The sequence below is a fragment of the Pleurodeles waltl genome, chromosome 3_1 (genome assembly GCF_031143425.1).
Source record: "Pleurodeles waltl isolate 20211129_DDA chromosome 3_1, aPleWal1.hap1.20221129, whole genome shotgun sequence".
Classification (NCBI taxonomy): Eukaryota; Metazoa; Chordata; class Amphibia; order Caudata; family Salamandridae; genus Pleurodeles; species Pleurodeles waltl.
In genome coordinates this window covers 13371936-13385312 of record NC_090440.1, presented here as the reverse complement: position 1 = coordinate 13385312, position 13377 = coordinate 13371936, and the positions used below count along the sequence as shown (strand labels likewise).

Below are 13377 nucleotides of genomic sequence, written 5' to 3'. Positions count from 1 at the left end.
AGGGCGCTTGTGGTGTGCTCCATGTAGGCAATGAGGACTCTGAGCTAGATCCCATGCAGGTAGTAAAGCCCAGCTTACCCGTTTTCTCACAGCCTTCCTCATCGCTGTTATCAGAGCAGTCATCCTCTCCATCACATCGCCACGCGAGGCGCACACAGCGTCCTGATTTACAGTGGAACTGGTCTATGGTACACATAGAAGTGGCTGAAAAAGAAGAACAAAAATTAGATGGAAAAGTCAACCAATGAGTTCAGAGGCCTTCGAGTGAAAAGTAATGGCAGAATTAGTCTCCACCAGCCACTCGTGAATGTATGTGATAAAACATCACCACGAAGTGTCGCTTGATATATTATAGCATTATAGGTGCAGACGATGAGAATGAATGATCCAGTTTATGCTGACCCAAAAGAAAGAGGTATTTTCTTGTAGAATTTGCATGACAGTCTCTTGACTTATCAGCCCAAAAGACCACACTTAAAACATTGCTTCAAGTACAAATCTGCTCATGGAGCCATTAAAAGTGCCACGAACGAAACACAGGTGAGAAGTAACCCCTCGACCTAAGAATACCCCAGATGCCTTCTGCCTTATGTCATGTTATGATATGCATCAGAGAGGATGCAAACACTGCACTGACAAGGCATGCACTGAGCCTCTTCACTAACTGTACTGGGCCCAAGGATGCTACTGGGCTCAAGGTTGCTGCAGCCTCTTCACTAATTGTACTGGGCCCAAGGATGCTGCAGCCTCTTCACTAACTGTACTGGGCCCAAGGATGCTACTGGGCCCAAGGATGCTGCAGCCTCTTCACTAACTGTACTGGCCCAAGGATCCTACTGGGTCCAAGGATGCTGCAGTCTCTTCACTAACTCTACTGGCCCCAAGGATGCTGCAGCCTCTTCACTAACTGTACTGGGCCCAAGGATGCTGCAGTCTCTTCACTAACTCTAGTGGCCCCAAGGATGCTGCAGCCTCTTCACTAACTGTACTGGGCCCAAGGATGCTACAGTCTCTTCACTAACTGTACTGGGTCCAAGGACGCTGCAGCCTCTTCACTAACTGTACTGGGCCCAAGGATGCTGCAGCCTCTTCACTAACTGTACTGGCCCCAAGGATGCTACTGGGACAAAGGATGCTGCAGCCTCTTCACTAATTGTACTGGGCCAACGGATGCTGCTGGGGCCAAGGATGCTACTGGGCCAAAGGATGCTGCAGCCTCTTCACTAACTGTACTGGGCCCAAGGATGCTGCAGTCTCTTCACTAACTGTACTGGGTCCAAGGATGCTACTAGGCCAAAGGATGCTGCAGCCTCTTCACTAACTGTACTGGGCCCAAGGATGCTGCAGTCTCTTCACTAACTGTACTGGGTCCAAGGATGCTACTGGGCCCAAGGATGCTGGAGTCTCTTCACTAACTGTAATGGGCCCAAGGATGCTGCAGCCTCTTCACTAACTGTAATGGGACCAAGGATGCTGCAGCCTCTTCACTAACTGTACTGGGCACAAGGATGCTGCAGCCTCTTCACTAACTGTACTGGGTCCAAGGATGCTGCAGTCTCTTCACTAACTGTACTGGGCAAAAGGATGCTGCAGCCTCTTCACTTACTGTACTGGGCCAAAGGATGCTGCAGCCTCTTCACTAACTGTACTGGGTCCAAGGATGCTACTGGGCCCAAGGATGCTACTGGGCCCAAGGATGCTGCAGTCTCTTCACTAACTGTACTGGGTCCAAGGATGCTGCAGCCTCTTCACTAACTGTACTGGGCCCAAGGATGCTACTGGGCCCAAGGTTGCTGTAGTGTCTTTACTAACTCTACTGACCCCAAGGATGCTGCAGCCTCTTCACTAACTGTACTGGGCCCAAGGATGCTGCAGCCTCTTCACTAACTGTACTGGGTCCAAGGATGCTGCAGCCTCTTCACTAACTGTACTGGGCCCAAGGATGCTACTGGGCCCAAGGATGCTGCAGTCTCTTCACTAACTGTACTGGGCCCAAGGATGCTGCAGCCTCTTCACTAACTGTACTGGGTCCAAGGATGCTGCAGTCTCGTTCACTAACTCTACTGGCCCCAAGGATGCTGCAGCCTCTTCACTAACTGTACTGAGCCCAAGGATGCTGCTGGGCCCAGGGATGCTGCAGTCTCTTCACTAACTGTACTGGGCCCAAGGATGCTGCAGCCTCTTCACTAACTGTACTGGGCCCAAGGATGCTACTGGGCTCAAGGTTGCTGCAGCCTCATCACTAACTGTACTGGGCCCAAGGATGCTGCAGCCTCTTCACTAACTGTACTGGCCCCAAGGATGCTGCAGCCTCTTCACTAACTGTACTGAGCCCAAGGATGCTGCTGGGCCCAGGGATGCTGCAGTCTCTTCACTAACTGTACTGGGCCCAAGGATGCTGCAGCCTCTTCACTAACTGTACTGGGCCCAAGGATGCTACTGGGCTCAAGGTTGCTGCAGCCTCATCACTAACTGTACTGGGCCCAAGGATGCTGCAGCCTCATCACTAACTGTACTGGGCCCAAGGATGCTGCTGGGCCCAAGGATGCTGCAGTCACTTCACTAACTGTACTGGGCCCAAGGATGCTGCAGCCTCTTCACTAACTGTACTGGGCCCAAGGATTCTACTGGGTCCAAGGATGCTACTGGGCCCAAGGATGCTGGAGTCTCTTCACTAACTGTACTGGGCCCAAGGATGCTACTGGGCCCAAGGATGCTGCAGCCTCTTCACTTACTGTACTAGGCCCAAGGATGCTGCAGCCTCTTCACTAACTGTACTGGGCCCAAGGATGCTGCAGTCTCTTCACTAACTGTACTGGGTCCAAGGATGCTGGTGGGCCAAAGGATGCTACTGGGCCCAAGGATGCTGCAGTCTCTTCACTAACTGTACTGGGTCCAAGGATGCTACTGGGCCCAATGATGCTGCAGCCTCTTCACTAACTCTACTGGCCCCAAGGATGCTGCAGCCTCTTCACTAACTGTACTGAGCCCAAGGATGCTGCAGTCTCTTCACTAACTGTACTGGGCCCAAGGATTCTACTGGGCCCAAGGATGCTGCAGTCTCTTCACTAACTGAACTGGGCCCAAGGATGCTGCAGCCTCTTCACTAACTGTACTGAGCCCAAGGATGCTGCAGTCTCTTCACTAACTGTACTGAGCCCAAGGATGCTGCTGGGCCCAGGGATGCTGCAGTCTCTTCACTAACTGTACTGGGCCCAAGGATGCTGCAGTCTCTTCACTAACTGTAATGGGCCCAAGGATGCTGCAGCCTCTTCACTAACTGTACTGGGCCCAAGCATGCTACTGGGCTCAAGGTTGCTGCAGCCTCATCACTAACTGTACTGGGCCCAAGGATGCTGCAGTCTCTTCACTAACTGTACTGGGCCCAAGGATGCTGCAGCCTCTTCACTAACTGTACTGGGCCCAAGGATGCTACAGTCTCTTCACTAACTGTACTGGGCCCAATGACGCTACAGCCTCTTCACTAACTGTACTGGGCCCAAGGATGCTACTGGCCCAAGGATGCTGCAGTCTCTTCACTAACAGTACTGGGCCCAAGGATGCTACTTGGCCCAAGGATGCTGCAGCCTCTTCACTAACTGTACTGGGCCCAAGGAAGCTGCTCGGCCCAAGGATGCTGCAGCCTCTTCACTTACTGTACTGGGTCCAATGACGCTACAGTCTCTTCACTAACTGTACTGGGTCCAATGACGCTACAGCCTCTTCACTAACTGTACTGGGCCCAAGGATGCTACTGGGCCCAAGAATGCTGCAGTCTCTTCACTAACTGTACTGGGCCCAAGGATGCTGCAGCCTCTTCACTAACTGTACTGGGCCCAAGGATGCTACTGGCCCAAGGATGCTGCAGTCTCTTCACTAACTGTACTGGGTCCAAGGATACTGCTGGGGCCAAGGATGCTGCAGCCTCTTCACTAACTGTACTGGGCCCAAGGATGCTGCTGGGCCCAAGGATGCTACTGGGCCCAAGGTTGCTGCAGTGTCTTTACTAACTCTACTGACCCCAAGGATGCTGCAGCCTCTTCACTAACTGTACTGGGTCCAAGGATGCTGCAGCCTCTTCACTAACTGTACTGGGCCCAAGAATGCTGCAGTCTCTTCACTAACTGTACTGGGTCCAAGGATGCTACTGGGCCCAATGATGCTGCAGTCTCTTCACTAACTCTACTGGCCCCAAGCAAGCTGCAGCCTCTTCACTAACTGTACTGAGCCCAAGGATGCTGCAGGTTCTTCACTAACTGTACTGGGCCCAAGGATGCTGCAGGTTCTTCACTAACTGTACTGGGTCCAAGGATGCTGCAGTCTCGTTCACTAACTCTACTGGCCCCAAGGATGCTGCAGCCTCTTCACTAACTGTACTGAGCCCAAGGATGCTGCTGGGCCCAGGGATGCTGCAGTCTCTTCACTAACTGTACTGGGTCCAAGGATGCTGCAGTCTCTTCACTAACTGTACTGGGCCCAAGGATGCTACTTGGCCCAAGGATGCTGCAGTCTCTTCACTAACTGTACTGGGTCCAAGGATGCTGCAGTCTCTTCACTAACAGTACTGGGTCCAAGGATGCTACTTGGCCCAAGGATGCTGCAGCCTCTTCACTAACTGTACTGGGCCCAAGGATGCTGCTGGGCCCAAGGATGCTGCAGCATCTTCACTAACTGTACTGGGTCCAAGGATGCTGCAGCCTCTTCACTAACTGTACTGGGCCCAATGATGCTGCCGGGCCCAAGGATGCTGCAGGTTCTTCACTAACTGTACTGGGTCCAAGGATGCTGCAGTCTCTTCACTAACTCTACTGGGTCCAAAGATGCTACTGGCCCCAAGGATGCTGCAGTCTCTTCACTAACTCTACTGGCCCCAAGGATGCTGCAGCCTCTTCACTAACTGTACTGGGTCCAAGGATGCTGCAGCCTCTTCACTAACTGTACTGGGCCCAAGGAAGCTGCTCGGCCCAAGGATGCTGCAGCATCTTCACTAACTGTACTGGGTCCAAGGATGCTGCAGCCTCTTCACTAACTGTACTGGGCCCAAGGATGCTACTGGGCCCAAGGATGCTGCAGTCTCTTCACTAACTCTACTGGCCCCAAGGATGCTGCAGCCTCTTCACTAACTGTACTGGGCCCAAGGATGCTGCCGGGCCCAAGGATGCTGCAGGTTCTTCACTAACTGTACTGGGTCCAAGGATGCTGCAGTCTCTTCACTAGCTGTACTGGGTCCAAAGATGCTACTGGGCCCAAGGATGCTGCAGCCTCTTCACTAACTGTACTGGGCCCAAGGATGCTACTGGGCCCAAGGATGCTGCAGTCTATTCACTAACTGTACTGGGTCCAAGGATGCTGCAGTCTCTTCACTAACTGTACTGGGCCCAAGGATGCTACTTGGCCCAAGGATGCTGCAGTCTCTTCACTAACTGTACTGGGTCCAAGGATGCTGCAGTCTCTTCACTAACAGTACTGGGCCCAAGGATGCTACTTGGCCCAAGGATGCTGCAGCCTCTTCACTAACTGTACTGGGCCCAAGGAAGCTGCTCGGCCCAAGGATGCTGCAGCATCTTCACTAACTGTACTGGGTCCAAGGATGCTGCAGCCTCTTCACTAACTGTACTGGGCCCAAGGATGCTGCAGCCTCTTCACTAACTGTACTGGGCCCAAGGAAGCTGCTGGGCCCAAGGATGCTGCAGCATCTTCACTAACTGTACTGGGTCCAAGGATGCTGCAGCATCTTCACTAACTGTACTGGGTCCAAGGATGCTGCAGCCTCTTCACTAACTGTACTGGGCCCAAGGATGCTGCAGTCTCTTCACTAACTCTACTGGCCCCAAGGATGCTGCAGCCTCTTCACTAACTATACTGAGCCCAAGGATGCTGCTGGGCCCAAGGATGCTGCAGTCTCTTTACTAACTGTACTGGGTCCAAGGATGCTATTGGGCCCAAGGATGCTGCAGCCTCTTCACTAACTTTACTGGGCCCAAGGATGCTACTGGGCCCAAGGATGCTGCAGCCTCTTCACTAACTGTACTGGGCCCAAGGATGCTGCTGGGCCCAAGGATGCTGCAGTCTCTTCACTAACTGTACTGGGTCCAAGGATGCTACTGGGCCTAAGGACGCTGCAGCCTCTTCACTAACTGTACTGGGCCCAAGGATGCTACTGGGCCCAAGGATGCTGCAGTCTCTCCACTAACTGTACTGGGTCCAAGGACGCTACAGCCTCTTCACTAACTGTACTGGGCCCAAGGATCCTACTGGGTCCAAGGATGCTACTGGGCCCAAGGACGCTGCAGCCTCTTCACTAACTGTACTGGGCCCAAGGATGCTCCTGGGTCCAAGGATGCTGCATTCTCTTCACTAACTGTACTGGGCCCAAGGATGCTACTGGGCCCAAGGATTGTGCAGTCTCTTCACTAACTGTACTGGGTCCAAGGATGCTGCAGTCTCTTCGCTAACTCTACTGGGCCCAAGGATGCTGCAGCCTCTTCACTAACTGTACTGGGCCCAAGGATGCTACTGGGCCCAAGGATGCTGCAGTCTCTTCACTAACTCTACTGGCCCCAAGGATGCTGCAGCCTCTTCACTAACTGTACTGGGCCCAAGGATGCTACTGGGCCCAAGGATGCTGCAGTCTCTCCTGCGAGAAGCACCGCTGGGTGACCTGTGAGGCAGACTCTGCACCCAGCAGGCTCACACATTCTTCTAGTTCCTCCAGTATTTTTCCCCTGCCAGGGAGTGAGCACATGTGGGTCCATCATCCATTCGTATGCTTGAGGAGTGCGAGAAGGCCGCTGGAGTGTCCATGCCCACCTGATGAGCACAGGCAGGAGGACAGAAGGCCCCCACTCACAGCTGAATGACTGATTCGAAGATATGTTTGCATGTTTCTGGCACCACGTGTTTACCTGTGTATCTTGGGAACCGGACAAGCCTAAACGTGTTTGGTTAGTATGAAGGCCAGGGGTGTCTAGGTTGCGTGCAGTGTGTCTAGCTGTTATAATGGAAGGGTAGAGGGGTTCACCCTTGCTAGTCTAATGGTAACAGCATCACATTTGTAGAAGCAGAGTGTCCTGTCTTCAGGTTCAATAGACTGTTATTGATCATTCGAATACAGGTGTCTCCACTATTCACTACTTCATGCAAGGTTCAGAAATGAGCAACAGTCCTATCCACTGCAGCAACCCACACAGTCCCAGAGAGAACCATGTGGACAGGCCATGCACAGAACAAGTGCCTACCCGTACCTTCTAAAAAAGAGACAGAGACCCCGACCTAACCCCAAACCTGTCTCTCCGCACCTGTTAAAATAGAGGAACTGGCCCTGCCCCCACCATGCACGCCTACTCATCTCCCTGCAGCCCTGTGAGCACTTTCTACTGATGGGCCTTTATCCCAAAGTTCAAGAGTTAACAAGCTCACGTTCAAATGTTACTTTTTTAGGCTTTAAACTGTGAAAGAAATAAAAGATGAACATAAAGTCACAAACTGTAACAACTTCTTGGTTGAAGGGCCTGCACTGGATTAACAACAGTTATTTAGCAAAACTGGATTTGCGTTGCACACTCACCAAGGACTGGCACTGTAACCCCACAATGTGCCTGTTTATGAGCCCGAGGCCTTCATGTTGCTCCTCAACACCAGAGTTTGTGAAACAGAGCACAGCAGAGCTTCTGTGACAATAAAGATGGTAGACAGTGCAGGTGGCCACTCCAGCAGTATCCCGGTGATCCCAGTCTGCCAGACAGTGCACGCCAGGAGCCCAGCAATGTCTCTGTAACAGTACTGATGGCAGACGGTCAAGGTCGGCACCCCGGGAGTATCCCTGTAATCCCTAGTCTGCCAGACAGTGCACGCCAGGAACCCAGCAATGTCTCTGTAACAGTACTGATGGCAGACGATCAAGGTCGGCACACCAGCAGTATCTCTGTAATCCCTAGTCTGCCAGACAGTGCACGCCAGGATACCAGCAATGTCTCTGGAACAGTACTGATAGCAGACGAACAAGGTCGGCACCCCAGCAGTATCCCTGTAATCCCTAGGCTGTCAGACAGTGCACGCCAGGAGCCCAGCAATGCCTCTGTAACAGTACTGATGGCAGACGGTCAAGGTGGGCACCCCGGGAGTATCCCTGTAATCCCTAGTCTGTCAGATGGTGCATATCAGGAGGCCTGCAATACTTCTGTAACTACATAATCAGCCCAGCTGTGCACGTCAGCAGATTGATAATAGCTCTGGGAACCCAGGTTCCCTCACAGAGCACGATGGGAGCCCAGCTGTAGCTTGTTTACACCTCGGTGGTAGACGGCACAGTTAGGCACTTCAGTAGCATCTCTTAACTCCACAATCTGCCAGGACAAGAGGAATATGTTTCTCACCGTGTAGACAAATGTTTGTGGCATGAAGTGCTGTAGAGTCACATGCTCTGCAGACTCCTGCCATCTAGTATTGGGTTGGGATGTGTGCAGGTTGTTTTTCTTCAAAGTCTTTCAAGTCACGAGGTAGAGCGACTGCTCTGTGATACTGCGCATGGACATCCACTCCATTGTTAGATTGTTTTCCCGCAGGAGGGTGAGAACAGCGTGTAGAGGAAGCGTAACTTATGAGATGTCAATGTGAGGCAGGACCATGTGAGAATAAACTGCAATGGCCACAGGTGTCCGCAGAGGAGGACGAGCGCTTGTGAATCTACAGCACTACATGGCACGAACAGATGGTTACAGTGTAAGTAACAGATTTGTTAGCAGTAGGTCTGTAGACCCATAGTTTATGTCAAAATGTTTAGAGCGTAGCATTTACCACCAAGGATGTGCTGGCATTAGGTACTTAAAACTGTCCAAGATCTACTGTGATACATCGATTTATGACCTAAACAGAAGAGTTTTAATGTGTTTTAGTGATTTTGTCAAGTTCTTAAAAGAGTGGGCAGGTTGATTCATTTTTTGTGACTGACCACAAAAAGGAGCAGCCGCCCACCCTAGATCTTTTCAACTTTCAAACATTCGACAAAGTACTAGACCCAGAATAAAGAAATCTGTGCAACCTTTTCTAGAATATAAGCAGTTCCTTGTCGGGAATATGCAGAAGGAAAATAGAGAGAATATTAAAATTTGTTTAGTGACAGGAAGCTAGAGAAGGCCACTCAGAACTGGGGACATCTGCATGTGTCTTTGTAGCCATAACAAGGAAATGTACTGTCAAATTCTGCAGAATCTGTTGTTTCTGAAGGCTAACCTTGGAAACACTTGCATAGAGCACGTTTCAGTAATCGAATTGCAAAAGGACTGTGGCCTGAAACACCAGCATGTGACAAAATGCACTGAGAGAAAAGGGCACATCTTTGAGTAATGTTACAAAGAAGAAAGAGAAGGTTTTCTTGTTTACCTGAGACCTCAAAAGGAAAGGAATGATCAATTGTTACCCCATATTCTTTGCATTTTGGTCTTATTAGACCTGAGCCCCAGGGCACTCTTGTTCATCCAGGTGACAATTCAGCCTAAATTTAGATTGAGTGAGCCTTGAAGTGTGGTCCAACTGGAAGATCAACTTTATAGGTCACAATGGTATTCACTATCAGTGACGCCTTTCAGGTCCAAAGTAACACAAGTAAAGGCGGAGTCCTTCAGGGCTTCTTATTGTTTCCGATCTTGTTTAACATTTATGTTCGACCTTTGATTCTTCTTACTGGACTGTGCGCATTCGCTGGCAACACTTCTGTTTCGCTTAGTCTCAGCAATTTCCTATGTCCTGCCTTGCTCTATACAAACTTGGAAAAACAAAATGGTTACTTACTGGTAGGAGTAGTGGTGCAGGTACAAGAATTTTATGGATTCACATGCTCTGCATTATTCTGTCATCCAGTGGTTGGTTCCAAAGTTGTCTTTCATAGTCTGTTGTGTCTCTTTTTAGGTCCAGCCTAGGAGAGTGCATTCGCTGTTTCTTGTTCTTAAAATTAAAAAAACAAATCTGAAAATGGGCTTAGAACCCACCCATTACTTACATTGGGAGCCTCACTCGTCACTCTCCTTTCTCTTAGCATTGGAAGGCTTGCTTGTCACTTCTTTCTCTTGCTTTTAATGGTCAGCTGCACTGGTTTCATTTTGCTAGTTTTGCTTGTTTCGGACGGCTTTGGGAGGATTCAGGATGCTGAAGATGATGTGCGGTTGATGGGGGTCTTCCAGAGGCCACTGGTCCACAGTCCCTGTTGGGTGACTTTGGCCACAGGGTTTGACATCCCTCAAAGTCCTCTTTGGTCCAGCAGAAGTCCAGTTGCCACTGGACTACTGCTGAACCCAGCACAACTGTTTCAGTGGTTTTCTTGTTTTGGTGATAACTCTGATTCTAGGCAACCAAACTGCATTTAAATGACTCTTTCGGGTGCAGCAGATTGGGTGCCACTTTTGAGCATCGGGTCTCGGTCTCCCGGGCTGCACTGCAGTGAGGAGCAACAATCCAGTGATCTTGGCTACCAACTCACCCAGACAGGCTTCTTCAGATTTTGTGGCCCTGTGCTGCGAAAATGAAGTCAGTCATCTGACTCTGAGAGTCTCTGCTTCTAGCTGGGCTCAGGGAATGACTCCTCCATGAGCAGGACACAGCAGGCACAGTCCTTTTCTTCGCTAGCTCAAGGAGCAGGAGGTGCAGTCCAACTCCGGTGCACCCTCTTCGCTGTTTCCAGGTCAGCAGGGCAGTCCCTCTTTGGTCGTCTCCTCCAGTCAAATGAGTTCGGAGTTCTGGATGGCACTAGTGTTCCTTTTAGATCCAGAAAGTGCCCTAAGGGGAGGTCGAAGTCACTACTCAATGGACTACTAGGTACCCTCCCGCCTGATGCCGACTTCCTGTGAAGTGTGGCATCTAGCTATCCCAGAGTGCTCTATTTTGCCCACTCCCAGGATGTCTGGACCCCTATATTGGTGTGTGGAGCTTGGTAGCCCACCTTAGCCTGTCCTAGAGGTGTAGCTACCTGTGGGCTACCCGTCCATGGAAAAAACAGTTTGGCCAGTGCTTCACGTCTCTGTTCCAGATGCCAACCTCTCTACCCGAACAAAACAGCTGCCCCTCACCACTTGCCCTTCAAAGGCGGCTTCTCCTTTGAAGCATGCATTTTAGGCCAACACACTGTGGCTTCCTGCCAGGAGGCGGTAACCCAGCAGGCCTTTGTTGTTAGCTGTTTTGGGAGCCGTCCACACATCTCCCCAGCTGGGCAGAGGGCTGTCTCGTGGACAGTCTCAGCAAATGCCTGTGGAAAACAGGGCAACAGAGCAGCAACTTTCTGAAAGTTGCATATGGCAACAAGTTACATTCATTTCAATGGGGGCATCAGGTCAGGCTTGATGTGACGAGTTGTTTGATACCAGGAAGCAGTAACGTTGGTAGTCCCGTTCAGAGGTTAGCACAGCTGAGGATCACTGTGTAACTCTGTACTCGCTAATTGGTCCACCAATTTCTCTCCCAATAAAAGTGACATTTTGAGGGTTCTTAGTGGCAGAACATGTTAAACACATGTTCCACTATTAGCTGCACCCTGCCTTGCGACTCAATATGCTTGCTGTAAGCGTGACCTACACATCTTAAAAAGGGAGTCTGAGATTGCCATTGATTAGAATTGTAAATTGAGTTAGCATATAAAATGATCTACCAGTCTGCAGTGCAGGCTGGGAGTCATTTTTAACTGGTCCCACTCATGATGGCACAACAACCGCTGAATTCCATGAGGGGGATACTCTAATTTAGAGGCCCTGGTTACCCCTGGTACCATCTACTAGGGACATAGAGGTAAGTTAGTTTGTGCTAGTTGGTTATAAGCCAAACAAACATACAGCTTTAAGGATCAGGGCACAGGCCCTAAGGTCTGCTCAGCAGGACTCAGTGCGCTTTGAGTCCAAAAACCAGCAGCATCAGTCCAAACTTGGGCCGTACAAAAAGAGGCATTTCCTGACAGCTGCTAAATGTCAATGAAGGTTCCCCATTTGTTTGCAATGCCAGTTACACTGCCATAACATTGACTACCGAGGGTTCCCAACCTGATGTGGGGGGATGATTCAAGTTTGTAAAGTTATGAAAGAGCCAATACTGTAGAACCTCACAGTCTGCCATACAATGTACATCAGGAGGCCAGCAGGAGCCTTGAAACCGCCAGACCTTGCGCTGTCCAAGTGCTAAGGGCATCCTGTGGTTACACAGTGTGCTCTAGAGGTCTGCCAAACTTCCTTACGTGGACAGAAAGTAATGGAAAACTTACTGCAATTCTTTTCATCTGATTGGTCATCGCAGTCAGAGTCACCATCACAGCGCCAACCAGCGTTGATGCATAACCCACTGTTACACATGAATTCTCCGGAACGACAGGGGGGGTGAGAAGCTGTAAAGTAAAATGAAGAGATGAGAATCACACTGGAGAAGCAGGCATGGTGGCCCCATCGGGCACAGGGTCGGTGCAACCGATGCCACAGAGGCATGTCAAGTGTCTCAAAAACCTAGAAACATAAATTGTTTTCTATTCAAAATCGGATATGAGCCCAGAAAATTGAATCTTGCCTCAAACACACGTTCATCTAAGGACCTTCTAAACCACAAAGTAACCGATCTTGCCCCAACTCTGCACACGCCTACCTTTATCTTGTAAAACACACAGATACTGCATGTTACCGCACCCCATGCATGCCAACCTGTACCAACTAAAACAGAGACATTGCAACCTTCCCTTACCCAGTGCATCTGCATCAACAGCATACACGCCTACCCGTGCTTTCTAGAAAAGATACTGCACCAACACCATACATGCCTGCTTGTATTCTCTAGAATACTTCATCAAGACCACGCATACCGGTCCCTTCTAAAATCCAAAAATACAGCATCATCACCGCAAATGCCTATCTGTACCTTCTAAAATACAAAAATACTGCATCAACACCGCAAATGCCTACCTGTACCTTCTAAAATACAAAAATACTGCATCAACACCGCACATGGTTATCTGTACCTTCTAAAATACAAAAATACTGCATCAACACCGCACATGGTTATCTGTACCTTCTAAAATACAAAAATACTGCGTCAACACCGCACATGGTTATCTGTACAGTCTAAAATACAAAAATACTGCATCAACACCGCAAATGCCTACCTGTACCGTCTAAAATACAAAAATACTGCATCAGCACCGCACATGGCTATCTGTACCTTCTAAAATACTGCAACAACACCATGCATGTCTTCCCATATTTCTAAAACAAAGATAATCACCCTGCCCCTACTTAACGCATACATACCCATACCTTCTAAAACACAGAACCAGGCCTGGACAATCTCATTTAAGCCTGCTTGTACCTTCTGAAGAACAATCTACTTACCTTCAGTAATGAAAATGTCACTTACCCA

At 50.0% G+C, this 13377-nt stretch overlaps 1 protein-coding gene across 6 annotated transcripts in view; it reads right to left on the bottom strand.

Moving 5' to 3' along the window:
- The window catches only part of LRP4 (LDL receptor related protein 4), a 460938-nt gene that overhangs the window by 144214 nt on the left and 303347 nt on the right, over positions 1 to 13377 (bottom strand). For all 6 annotated transcript variants that reach the window (XM_069221680.1, XM_069221681.1, XM_069221682.1 and 3 more), the window contains exons 7-8: positions 12239 to 12358; positions 79 to 204 (exon numbers count right to left, since the gene is read on the bottom strand). In XM_069221680.1, coding sequence (XP_069077781.1) covers positions 79 to 204; positions 12239 to 12358 — 246 coding nt within the window. The remainder of the gene's footprint in view (positions 1 to 78; positions 205 to 12238; positions 12359 to 13377) is intronic.